Source organism: Mastigoproctus giganteus, chromosome 11 (assembly GCF_048544385.1).
Source record: "Mastigoproctus giganteus isolate SK-2022 chromosome 11, ASM4854438v1, whole genome shotgun sequence".
Classification (NCBI taxonomy): domain Eukaryota; kingdom Metazoa; phylum Arthropoda; class Arachnida; order Uropygi; family Thelyphonidae; genus Mastigoproctus; species Mastigoproctus giganteus.
The window spans coordinates 118,671,947-118,685,253 of NC_143585.1; the positions used below are offsets into that span (position 1 = coordinate 118,671,947).

At 40.0% G+C, this 13,307-nt stretch overlaps 1 protein-coding gene across 1 annotated transcript in view; it reads left to right on the forward strand.

Annotated features, from left to right (window-relative positions):
- LOC150078379 (alanine aminotransferase 2-like) overlaps window positions 1–10,173 on the forward strand; it is a 107,204-nt gene extending 97,031 nt beyond the window's left edge. Inside the window, exon 13 of the mRNA XM_090385398.1 lies at window positions 9,998–10,173. Coding sequence (XP_090241524.1) covers window positions 9,998–10,088 — 91 coding nt within the window. The 3' untranslated portion in view covers window positions 10,089–10,173. The remainder of the gene's footprint in view (window positions 1–9,997) is intronic.
- The last annotated feature ends 3,134 nt before the right edge of the window (window positions 10,174–13,307 follow it).

Consider the following 13,307-nt stretch of genomic DNA (forward strand, 5'->3'; position numbering starts at 1 on the left):
GAGCCTTTTGCTTTGCTGCTCTGGTCAGAGTCATGATTTCGATATAAATGTCAGTAAAATTACAATTTCAGAACAAAATTAAAACCTTAAACTTGTATCTTAACACAGTTATAACGCTATATTTATTTTTCAGTATCGAGTGTTATCTACGAGTTCCCTTTATATAACTTCCGTATCAAGTATGTATTAATTATTTGTTACGTTTGTACTCTAAGTCGTTATATATATATAGTTAAAAGAACAATTTAATTGACAATGAAGTTTAACAAGATTAATAGATCTACTGATTAATTGACTATACTATACAAAGCTAATGCTATCGAATTCCGGATATGCTGTATCGCGTTTCAGTAACGAGTGTTATCTACGAAATCCCTTTATATAACTTCCGTATCAAGTTATGTATTAATTATTTATTTTTACTAATTATTTATGTTCCGTAACCTAAGTGGTTATATGTATAATTAAAAGTACAATTTAATTGCCAATGAAGTTCGACAAGATTAATAGATTTACTGATTAATTTTCACGTAACAATGGCGGCTGTTTATGAACGGTAAACACGTGTATTTGATACCCTTTCCGATACTAAGTAATACCTATAAATCTCTATCTAAGTTACTTTAACTTTAAGTACCGTAAATAGGAATATAAAGCTACTCTAGAAATAAGTTAATATGTCAATTTAAACTAATAAAGCAGAAAATAAATCAGAAAAACTTCTCTGTTCCAGTAGCGGCAGAAAGGCACGTCCACACAGGAAACTCTCGTCCTCAAAACCTTTGAACAAGACTCACCCATCGTCATCCTGCCAATGGATAAAGGACATTGAACCGCACAGATTACGTGACAAAAGCCCTGTTGCTCCTCCAGGACACTTCTGTTTATCAATCCTTAACCGTTCCTCCCATCAAAGCCTTGGAACGATGGGAGTTGGTTTAACAGCATACCTTCTTTGGTATACTGTTAGCAGTTGGTTTAAACAGAATCCACACATAGCCACTTCCGTGCTTCCGGCACGGAAGCACCCAGATTTCTACAGACTACCGAAATTTCCAAAGTATCTCCTGTTGTGGCTCACCGAGTTATGAGTTGGCGAAGTTTGTCTTGGGGCTCCTTTTTCCTCTAGTAGGCAAGACCACCAATACAGTCTCCAACAGTAGTGAGTTTATAGAACAGATCTGAACCCTATCTATCTCAGAAGATCAAATCATGGCATCATTTGATGTAGTGTCACTTTTCACCTCAATCCCAGTGGAACTTGCCATCACATGTGCAAAGGAACTCTTGGATAATGACCAGACCCTTAGCAGCAGGACCGAACTGATACCAGATGATATCTCCACCACCCCAGGCTGTGCTTATCAGGCGGCACAATTATGTTCAACAACTCCATTTACCAACAGGTGTACGCACAGCCATGGGTTCCCCAGTTAGTTCAATCACGGCAAATATCGCGATGAAAGAATTAGAGGGTCGTGCATTTATGAATGTACTGAATCCCATTACCTTTTGGTGTCGCTACGTGGATGATGTGTTTGTGGTTATCCCCAGAGATTCGGGTGACCGACCCTTAGACTACCTCAATTCTCTGTTGCCTTTCATAAAATCACTACTGAACTAGATTTGGACAATGTCCTGCCATACTTAGACATCCTTGTCCGACACGAGGGCACGTGCTCGAAGACAACTGTCTACTGTAAACCAATGTGTGCTGGCCTAAATTTACTAACTTTTGGTCGGCACACACACGCAGCCATCTTGGCACTGGAGTGACCTTAGCCCGTGCCCGGACCCACTCTAGTTCTGTAGATGTGAGGTGCACCAAGATTGCTAAGGTCAAGGCGGAGCTTGGCCATTGCCGAACACTTCTGGTCAACCCACCACGATGTTGACCCACACAGCAATGTCGTGATTGTAAATAGGTCCCGCCACTACAGGCGACGCACCTGGTTAGAGTCGTTGAACATCACATGCTCTACTACCTCAGTCAACAGAAGCAGTGGATGTCGTGTCCACCCTATTATTGAAGCAACCATTCTGATGAATAACAAACGTTAGCAACGTTCACACACATCACAACTGCAGGCTTCAACATCAAGCAATTAACTATTGCATCACGCAGTTTCATATACATGATGGCAGTATACACCCTCGTGTTCCACTCTTAACTGTCAGTTTGACTGATGAAGGTTACCATAATAACTGAAAGTTTTTGTATGTATTTAATATATGTGTTTTACAATTAGTATTAAATTTGTAATTATTTATTCTATCTTCCATTTTGCTCTGTGTCACAGAATAATCTACAATAATAAAATTGATTTAGAAATGAAGATGATTAATTAAGAAGTACGAAGCAGGACAAAGTTTGTTATCTATTGCACGGAACACAACACTTAACATATCGTAATATGAACCCAATAACACATTGTTATTCGGTTCACATTACGATATTTTCACGTTACTTCCATATATTCCTACGGGATGCAAAATACGTCTCCACAATTTTTTTTTAGTTTGCATCGGCCAGCAAAAGCTTACGTAAAATTGTTTGCTTGATGTTTGTGGAGCAATCGGGTACGGGACATGATATTGCCATGCAGGATGTCTTTGTGTGTGCGCGATGTAAGGAAATCAGGCGACAACTCATCATTGTTATGGGCCTATATGAGTTTGAAGGACAGGGTGGATGCCTTCGAAGGATCTAAATTGAGGGGCCCATCAAGCTCTCAGCTGCCCATATCAACATCAGAGCTTGCACTTGGTCATCATGCGACACAGCGGCCACCCCCAAGGCAGAATGCACTGGTTTCACAGGAACTAGTAGTTGTTGGTGACTCTATTATCAGGGAAGCGGGGAACATGCTTTGTAAAAAGGATAGGTGGAACAGGACCAGGATATGTTTGCCAGGAGCAAAGGCTGATGATGCTATAGAGCTATCATCTTTTAAGGGCACAAAAGGTGATATAGTTGTACACGTTGACACTAATGATATTAAGAGTAGGAGACCGGCAGAATTACTTAACAAGTACAGGTCACTGTTGAAAAAAAGCCGTGAATTAGGGATGAATTTGAAAGTGTCTGCAATTCTGCCCAGACACGATAGGAGGGAGTATATGATGAGAGCCTTGTCGATCAATTCGGCCCTGGAAAGATTGTGCAAGGCTCAAGGGATAGAATTTTTTTCAGCCTGGACTGTACTTGTTAACAGTAGAGATTGCTTCTACAGGGATGGGATACACTTAAATAGAAAGGGTGCAAGAATATTTGCTGATGCTATCGAGGCAGTGTTAGGTGGGTCGGAAAACTGCTAGCTTGCGGGGAGACAAAGACCAATAGATTGACAGTAGCCACTGGCAGAGGTGAAAGAGATTCTTGCACTGCTTCTATTAGAATGAGCAAAAGCCTGGAAAACAAGATGCATGGTATTTCAGAGACTGCTGGGAGCCATTGCTCCCAGCAGTCTATGGAAACCCCCATAGACTGGAAATGTGCAAATGTGACCCCAATTCACAAAGGAGGATCAAAGGCTGATACAAGAAATTATAGACCTGTGAGCTTAACTTCTGTTCCAGGAAAATTAATGGAGGCACTGGTTAAAGAAGCACTGCAGGATCATTTAGACAAGACTTCAGTTATAGCTCAGACACAGCATGGTTTTGTTAAGGGGAAGTCTTGCCTGACCAACTTGATTGGATACTATGATGCAGTCACAAAAGAACTGGATGCAGGGAATAACTTTGATATTATATACTTGGATCTTAGAAAGGCTTTTGATACTGTTGCACATGGAAGACTGCTACACAAATTGGAGCAGTGTGACATTGGAGGCAAATTGCTGCTATGGATAAAGGGGTGGTTGAGGGGGAGAAGACAGAGAGTGGTAATCAATGGACACTGCTCATCGTGGACTGATGTTATTAGTGGAGTCCCTCAGGGCTCAGTGTTGGGTCCATTATTGTTTTCTGTATTTATAAATGATATTGATGATGGTATATCGGGCTTAATGTCCAAGTTTGCAGACGATACAAAGGTTGGCAGGGTTGTCAAGGACACTACTGACACTATGCTGCTGCAACAGGATCTGGAAAGGTTGAGCAGATGGGCTGAGAGGTGGCAAATGAAGTTTAACATTGACAAATGTAAAGTACTACACATGGGAAACAGCAACCCCAGAGCAACGTATCAACTCTGTGGTACTACACTGACAGTGGTAGAGAATGAAAGGGACTTGGCGGTGGTTGTGCAGGCAGATATGAAGTTCTCTGAGCAGTGCAGACGGGCTGCAAGAGTAGCTCATGGAGTATTGTCAATGATATACAGGACTTTTTCCAGCAGGGATAAGGAGGTGATTATTCCATTGTATAAGGCGATGGTCAGGCCACACCTAGAGTACTGTATACAGGTCTGGAGGCCTCAATTCAAGAAGGATGTAGAGCTGCTGGAACGAGTACAGAGAAGGGCAACAAGATTAGTGAATGGAACAAAGGGGTGCTCTTACGAAGAAAGGCTTAAGTTTTGCAAATTACAGTGTCTGGAGACTAGGCACCAGCGAGGTGATCTGATAGAGGTGTATAAAGCCTTGAATGGTTTAAGCATGCTCAATGCTGATGGGATTCTTCCTCTAGCTCAGAAAAATCACCTGAGAGGGCATAAATTCAAATTGAGAAAAGACAGATGTAGGATAGACGTGTGGAAATTTGCCTTTAGCCAGCGGGTGGGTTGGTTGGTGGAACAGACTTCCATCCCTTCTGGTGGAGGTTGATAGCCTAAATAAGTTTAAGGCTCAGCTGGACAGGTATTTTGAACGAACAGAGGGGTCAAGTGGAAGTGGGTTTTTTTTTTTTTTTTTTTTTTTTTGGCTGATGCTGCATAAGCTTGCTTTCTTGCATCAAATGCCTCTACTAATGCTAATGCTAATTGCGGTACAAGTAAACACATGGGTTGTGTTAGGGTAGCTAAGAATAGAAACAGGTGCAGGTATACTTGCGTGTACACCAATGCTAGGAGTTTAGTAAATAAATTTGATGAATTTGAGGTATTGCTCAAAACATCAAAGGCAGATATTGTTGGGATATCAGAGACGTGGTGTCACACAGATATAAGGGATGCAGAACTGCAATTTGGGGAGTACAACGTCTACAGAAAGGATAGACAGGACAGGAAGGGAGGAGGGGTTATGCTATTAGTTAAGAGACATATAAAATCCAAGGAAGTGAAGCCAGTCGACATCGATGGACAGGGCAGTGTCAAGTCAGTTTGGTATGACATAAGCATAGGTAAAACAAAATTGAGAGTAGGAGTGTGCTATAGGCCTAATGACTCTGATGAGTATAATAAGAAACTGTACAGGGAAATAGAGTGGGCCAGTAAAGTAGAGAGTCTTATAATGGGGGATTTTAATTTCCTAGATATTGACGGGAATTTGTGGGTTGGTCATTCACACACTAGCAAGACTTTTGTGGATTTATTGGATGATTGTTTTCTACATCAGCATGTTCAGAAGGCAACTAGAGGGAGTAATACTCTTGATTATATTATCAGTAATGATTCTTCATGCATTAAGAATCTGCAGATAAAGGAACCACTAGGTGGCAGTGATCACAGTGTGCTGAAGTAGGATTTACTCAAAGAAGTAACTACCATCAGGGGTAAAGGGAAGGGTTTTGGTTTCATAAAGGCGACTATGATGGTCTGAGACAGTATTTAAATTCTATACAGTGGGACCAACTGATGATGTTACCAACAGCAAATTCAAAATGGGAAGCATTCAAAGAACTTATCTTGGAAGCTACTAGGCTTTACATACCAACTAAGAAATATTGTTCAAGGTTTAGGCCTAAATGGATGTCAGATGAACTAATCAGACATATGGCAGAGAAGAAAAATGCATGCGATACATATAAATTAATGGGTGACATGGAAACCTATGATAGATATAAGCTGGTCTGTAACAAAGTCACAAAGGAGATTAGGCATGCAAAGGCAGATTATGAGAAATCCTTGGCAAAGGATGCAAAGAAAAACAGAAAAGAGTTCTTCCTACTTAAACTCTAGAAGGAACGGGATGAATCAGATTGGTACACTGGATATTGATGATTCAACAGTTGAGGATCCTGCTCAGGTGGCTAACAAACTAAACGGGTGTTTTGCATCTACATTCACACGTGAGGAGTTATTCAGGAAGGGGAATGCCAGAGGTGAAGCAAACTCTGGCAGTGAGCTAGAGAATCTTGTAATAACTGAGAGTAAAGTGGAGACATTGTTGAGGATAAACATAAAAAAGGCACCCAGCGTTGATGGGATCTATCCAGTTATAGTAAAGGAGGCAGCAAAGGAATTAAGCAAACCCTTAGCCATAATTATGAGAGCTTCTTTGGACTCAGGGGAGACACCCATAGACTGGAAATGTGCAAATGTGACCCCGATTCACAAAGGAGGATCAAAGGCTGACACAAGTAATTATAGACCTGTGAGTTTAACCTCTGTTCCAGGAAAATTATTGGAGGTACTGGTTAAAGAAGCACTGCAGGATCATTTAGACAAGACTTCAGTTATAGCTCAGACACAGCATCGTTTTGTTAAGAGAAAATCTTGCCTGACCAATATGGTGGGATACTATGATGCAGTCACAAAAAGAACTGGATGCAGGGAATAATTTTGATATTATATATTTGGATCTTAGAAAGGCTTTTGATACTGTTGCATACGGAAGACTGCTGCACAAATTGGAGCAGTGTGGCATTGGAGGCAAATTGCTGCTATGGATAAAGGGATGGTTGCGGGGGAGTAGACAGAGAGTGGTAATCAATGGACACTGCTCATCGTGGACTAATGTTGTTAGTGGAGTTCCTCAGGGTTCAGTGTTGGGTCCATTGTTGTTTTCTGTATTTATAAATGATATTGATATATCAAGCTTAATGTCCAACTTTGCAGATGATACAAAGGTTGGCAGGGTTGTTAAGGCCACTACTGACGCTATGCTGCTGCAACAGGATCTGGAAAGGTTGAGTAGATGGGTTGAGAAGTTGCAAATGAAGTTTAACATTGACAAATGTAAAGTACTACATATGGGAAACAGTAACCCCAGAGCAACGTATCAACTCTGTGGTACTACACTGACAGTGGTAGAGAATGAAAAGGACCTGGGGTTAATTTTGCAGGCAGATATGAAGTTCTCTGAGCAGTGTAGACGGGCTGCAAGAGTAGCTCATGGTGTCTTGTCAATGATATACAGGAATTTTTCTAGCAGGGATAAGGAGGTGATTATTCCCTTGTATAAGGCAATGGTCAGGCCACACATTGAGTACTGTACAGGGTGTCTTAAAAATATTGGTACAAATGTTTAGGGGAGGTAGGTAACATCTAAAGGAATGTGAATCGCATAGGAACGCATAACCGGAAACGTCAAAAAAGTAGTAGTAGCAGTGATACAAGACAGTAATTAGTGGCAAACATTTATTTGACATAATATTAACAATGGAGTATGAAATGGATGCATTTCATGATATTACAACAGATGCTTGAAGGTTCCACCACGAGACGCAGCATGGATTGGCGGACACCTGGAGTTTCTTTGACAGTAGCAGCAACGCAAACGAGTCTTGCCAAGAGATCCCTTTCCATCTCTACAGGCGATTCATACACGATAGACTGGTAACCCCCCCCCCCACAGAAAGAAATCAAGTCTCGATAAATCAGGCGAGTGTGGGGGCCAGTCAACGGGTCCACAACGGCCAATCCATCGACGCCAAAAACGCCTGTTCAAATTGTCACAAACACCCCTTCCATAATGGGCAGGCACCCCGTCATGTTGAAACCAAATGTTGCATCTCACATTTGCTGGAACATCGTCAAGTAACCCTGGTAGAACATAATCAAGAAAGACCCGATATTTAGCGGAGTTCATGCGGGGTGGTAACAAGTATGGGCCGACTAAGCAGTCACCGACCTTGCCTGCCCACACATTTATTGCGAAGCGATGTTGTGCCGCATGGGGGCACACACCATGTGGGCCCTCTGCTAATCCATACACTAGGTGCATGTCTGCCAGCTCACAGTTCGCATATATTGATGCATGCTCTTCGTGCAGCGACTACTGCTTGAATGAATGAATAAACCAGAAATTTTGCCTCTCGCGAAGTGATGTACAGCGCCGTGTACCGACTTACGGTGACTTTTCCAGTTATGGATACCTATGCAATTCACATTCCTTTAGATGTTAGCTACCACCCCTAAATGATTGTACCAATATTTTTGAGACACTTTGTATACAGGTCTGGAGGCCTCATTTCAAGAAGGATGTAGAGCTGCTGGAATGAGTACAGAGAAGAGCAACGAGATTAGTGAATTTAACAAAGGGTTGCTCTTACGAAGAAAGGCTTAAGTTTTGCTAATTACAGTGTCTGGAGACTAGGCACCGGCGAGGTTTGGTTTGGTTTGTTTGGTTTGTTTAGATTTTATTGGCGCATTAGCATCTAAGGCTATAATGCGCCAAGACCAGGTAACATATAAAAATTTAAACATTTATCCTTTCAGTGACCTAAGTAATTAGGTCACCATGTCCAGATATATAATAAAAGCTTATCAATAAAAGAGATAACAATAACGTATAAATTTTAAATACGTGTAAAAACCTTTATTGATTTAAAAAAGCTAAAAACAGCAGACACATTGTCATTGTCAGATAAAATCTGACGGAGTGTATAGAGCTCAGTCAGATGGTTAAAAGCGGTAAAACGGATATTGCTAAAATCTGGACAGTCAATTAAAAGGTGTCTGATAGTTAAAACTATGCCACAGGACACACACATAGGAGGGTCATCAGCCCTCAGCAAAAACGAATGAGTCAAATGACTGTGTCCTATGCGGGTCCGGGCAAGAACAACTTCCTCCTTACGATTCCTGCGCAGACTAGACTGCCACGGTTCAATTACAGGCTTTATACGATATAATTTATTCGCAGTCTGTCTATTCCACGAATCCTGCCATTGGGAATGTACCTTTTGATGTACTATTTGCCTGTAGTCTGTATAGGGGACTAACAGGCAGCGGTTATTATTGGGAATTGCTGATTTGGCTGCGGCATCAGCCAAATCATTTCCCCTAATCCCAATGTGGCTGGGAATCCAGCAGAAGCGGATGTCATATTCGCGTTCATGGAGAACGTGAATCTTCTGCTGAATGCTAGACAGAACTGGATGAGGATTATATCTCACAGAAATTAAAGCCTGTAACATGCTAAGAGAGTCGGAATAGAAAATGAACCGTTGGAATTGGCATTCACTAATGTGATCCAAGGCTAACTCTACAGCGTGCAGCTCTGCAGTAAATATGCTGCATTCAGAGGGAATCTGCTCTGCCGGCGAGGTGATCTGATAGAGGTGTATAAAGCCTTGAATGGTTTGAGCATGCTCAATGCCGATGGGATTCTTTCTCTTGCTCAGAATAATCACCTGAGAGGGCATAAATTCAAATTGAGGAAAGACAGATGTAGGATAGATGTGCAGAAATTTGCCTTTAACCAGCGGGTAGTTGGTTGATGGAACAGAATTCCCCTTGTTGTGGAAGTTGATAGCCTAAATAAATTTAAGGCTCAGCTGGACAGGTATTTCGAACGAATGGAGGGGTGAAATGGGAGTGGTTTTTTTTATTTTTTTTTTTTTTTGGCTGATGCTGCATAAGCTTGCTTTCTTGCATCATATGCCTCTACTAATGCTAATGTAAAGTGGAATTTCCGTAAGTCGAGTATTACCGGGGAGTGCCTATATTTTCCAATTAAAATGGCCCCAAGTTTCTAATGACAAAAGATTTTCTGTACTTCCCCGATCGAAACGAAAATTGTGTGTGTGTGTTTTCGTATTCTTCTCATTTTGTATCCCTTCTTCCAGTACAATATGGGTATCCTTTAATTATATTTATGCCTCTAATTAATGTTAATATAAAATATTCTTTGCAAATGATTTTTACTCACATGTCAATGATATTTTGCAGGTTGACCTTCTTACCTCAGATGGACAAATTGAAAATAATTTTGGACCGTATCAAACAGTTTCAGATCCAGTTCATGGAGAAATACAAATAATGAATACAGTGAAAAACCTCCTAGCTCTTTAAAACTAGAATGAGATAAAGAATTCGGTAGAGCATGAATCAGTACTAAAACAAAAAAAAAAAAAAAAATTGAAATATCGAAATACGTTTGCAGCAGCCATAACCAGTTTCTCTATATAACTTTTTTTTTTAATCTAACAACTCACCAACCGAAATCTTCCTTATTGGAATAGCTGTTAGCATTTATGGCTGCTACTTCGAGACATACGCCAACAAACTCAAGGAATGTCATGACGCGCTTTCCGAGATTGTAAGCTGCAAATTGGGTCACCCACGTCAGAACATTAAATTTGATTATAAAAATGATTGAATCGTTGGTGTAAAGAATTTTTGACACTGTTTGGGTAGTTTCTCATCCGTCTCACCGATTATGGAGAGATTTCAGCTAATGAATTCAACCCGGGTTAGTAGAAATTTAGTTTCACTTTTCAGCAGTAAAAGCGAATCAATTACTTCCTCGGGTGATCAATTTTAACTGAGAGAAACAACAAATTACGTTGTTTCTTCAAAAATGAAACAGTGAAGTGGAAGATATTTATGACATTAATGCATTTTTCTTATAGAAATTAATCATTTTCACGATACACGATATTTAAAACGAAAGGGGGGGGGATCCTTACTTACAAATAAAAATTACTAAAAAAGAAAATAAGACTTAGCGAGTTTTACACTCTAAAGTCGGTTTTGACTGCCTGCCGGCTTAACAAGAAAAACTCACTTTTATGAAAAGGATCTTTTTTCACTTTAATTTAAATCGTTTCAGACTTTCAAATGAAATTAGACGCGGCCATTAATTCCTTTATGTGCTGGATAACATCAGAATAACTATTTTGTTATAATTTTAATAAGAAATAGATTTGGTATTTAATTTATGTGAGATAGGCGTGTATTCCACTTCTGCGACCATTCAACATGATCTTGGGTCAAGTGCTCGCCGATGGATATGCCGTAAAATCAACAACTAGGCTAAGGGATTTCAAAAAATCTCGGATGTTCTGTAGTGTTCAATAAACTGGTTTACGGTAAGTACTGTAGCTTGTTGTTCATTATTATTTACATAGTAAACCATTTCGGCATATCCATTTGACAGAACAAGTTGCTAATCGATTCTGATCATATTCAAAGCTGCAAGTGCCATAAGCTCTTGAAGACAGCGAACTTTTCCGTGCAAATATCTATTTGCACAGAAAATAATTGGAATCTGGCATCGCTGTGCAAATAGCTATTTGCACAGTGATGCCAGATTCCAGTTGTGCGATGCCAGTTGTGCAAATAGCTATTTGCACAACGATGCCAGATTCCAATATATTGTAACCGTAGCCATGCTTCAAGTGGAATAAATGAAATAGTGTAAATGGACTACACTGTCCAGTGTAGTCCATTTAGACTATTTATGCTCAATAATTTCTGTTGTCTTACTACACCGTATATTATTATTATTAGTATTATTATTAGCCATATGGTGCAAGGAAGCTTGAGGCTTATTCTGCACCAGCCAAAAAAAAAATTGTTACCCAGACAGACAGACAGACAGAGAGAGAAGGGAATAACCAAGAAAGAGAAGAATGATGATAACCAGCTCCGGACCCTGGGTGTGCCAAGCCCATACTCACCAGATGTGAGCCCCTGGGGTTAATATATATATATAAGTACTTTCATATGAAGAACTCTTTATTATATACAGAAGGCACATTGCTGTATATAACTCCTTTCACGGCTGCAAGCCAGGGGTTGATTCCCTGAAGTCGTATTTATTGAATGAAAACATTTACTTACTCTTTTGCCGTGTCATTTCAATATGAAAGATAATGAAAACAAACTCTGAGCCAGGGATTGGTGAAGGCAGAGGTGAAATTATATTCCGACACCCTTAGGCATGTGGATAGCGGCTGATCCTCAAAGCTGTCATACGCCCTGATATGATATTACAAAATAGGATGATCACCATAAGCACTCACATGCAAGAGCGGATTAAGGTCGGTTGAGGCCCTGGGCGCGGAAGAAAATATTGGGCCCCTTAAAAAAAAGAGAGAGACAGGGAAAATAAAAATACATGTTAACCAATTTTTTAAATAAATAAAAAAATATTATGTACTATTAATGTTTTATTTCCAATAAAATTTGAACATAATATATGTATAATATAATTAATAATAGCATAATAATAATCACAAAGTTTTGAACTAATATGTTCAACTAATTTGTTGGAGTTTTGCGTGGGCCCTTCAGAAGTCGGGGCCCGGTGCGCTGCCGTTAAATCCGCCTCTGCTCACATGCACTGCCGTTGGTAAGTATGAAAAAAAAAAAAAAATTTGAGTTAATTTCCTGAAACTTTTCCGCAGTTTTATTCGGTGCCAACGTAGGTTTGTAAGTTTCCTGTGGCTGACTTTTTCTTGTTCTGGTGAGTTGTTGGAACGTGTACAGAAAAGGGATGTTCTTGCCAAGAAAGGCTTCGAGTCTGCAAATTGCAGCATCTGGAGACTAGTCACCTGAGAGGTGATCTGATTGAGGCGTTTAAGGCCTTGAATAGTTTAAGTAAACTCAGTGCTGATGGGATGCTTCCTCTTTCTCAGACTATGCACATGAGGGGACATAAATTCATTTTGAGGCAGGATGATTGCAGAATAGATGTGTAGAAATTTTCCTTCGGCCAACCGGTGGTGGTTGATTGTTGGGATAGTATACGTTGTGGAAGTGGATAGTCTGAATAAATTCAAGGAAGAATTAGACAAACTAATGGAGGAGATGGATAGGTGAAATGTTTTTTTTTTTTTTTTGGCTGATGCTGTATAAGCTTGCTTTCTTGTATCGTTTGCCACTATTAATACTAACACTAAAACCAAACTTTACTGTAAAAATAATAGTAATAAATTATTATTGCAAGCGGATATGCGAGACTTCCCCAAGTTTTTTGGTCCCTTGGCCAAACACATTAGCCTTAGAACGCGCATTTATGGACACGAAACACGCGTCTCTTGGCACCAAGACTAACTATAATAGCCAGCTGCCTTCCCTCTGATTCTAATTCTTAAAATGAGTTGTTACCTTCAGTTAAATCAGCTTTGATATAACATTCCTAATATGAAATAGTAGCATTATATTCGTATAGGAGCCAACACAGAGGAAATCAATGTAAATATCTCCTCTCCAAAATTGAAAGAGAATTTTTACTGGGTTATTATTCCCTTTC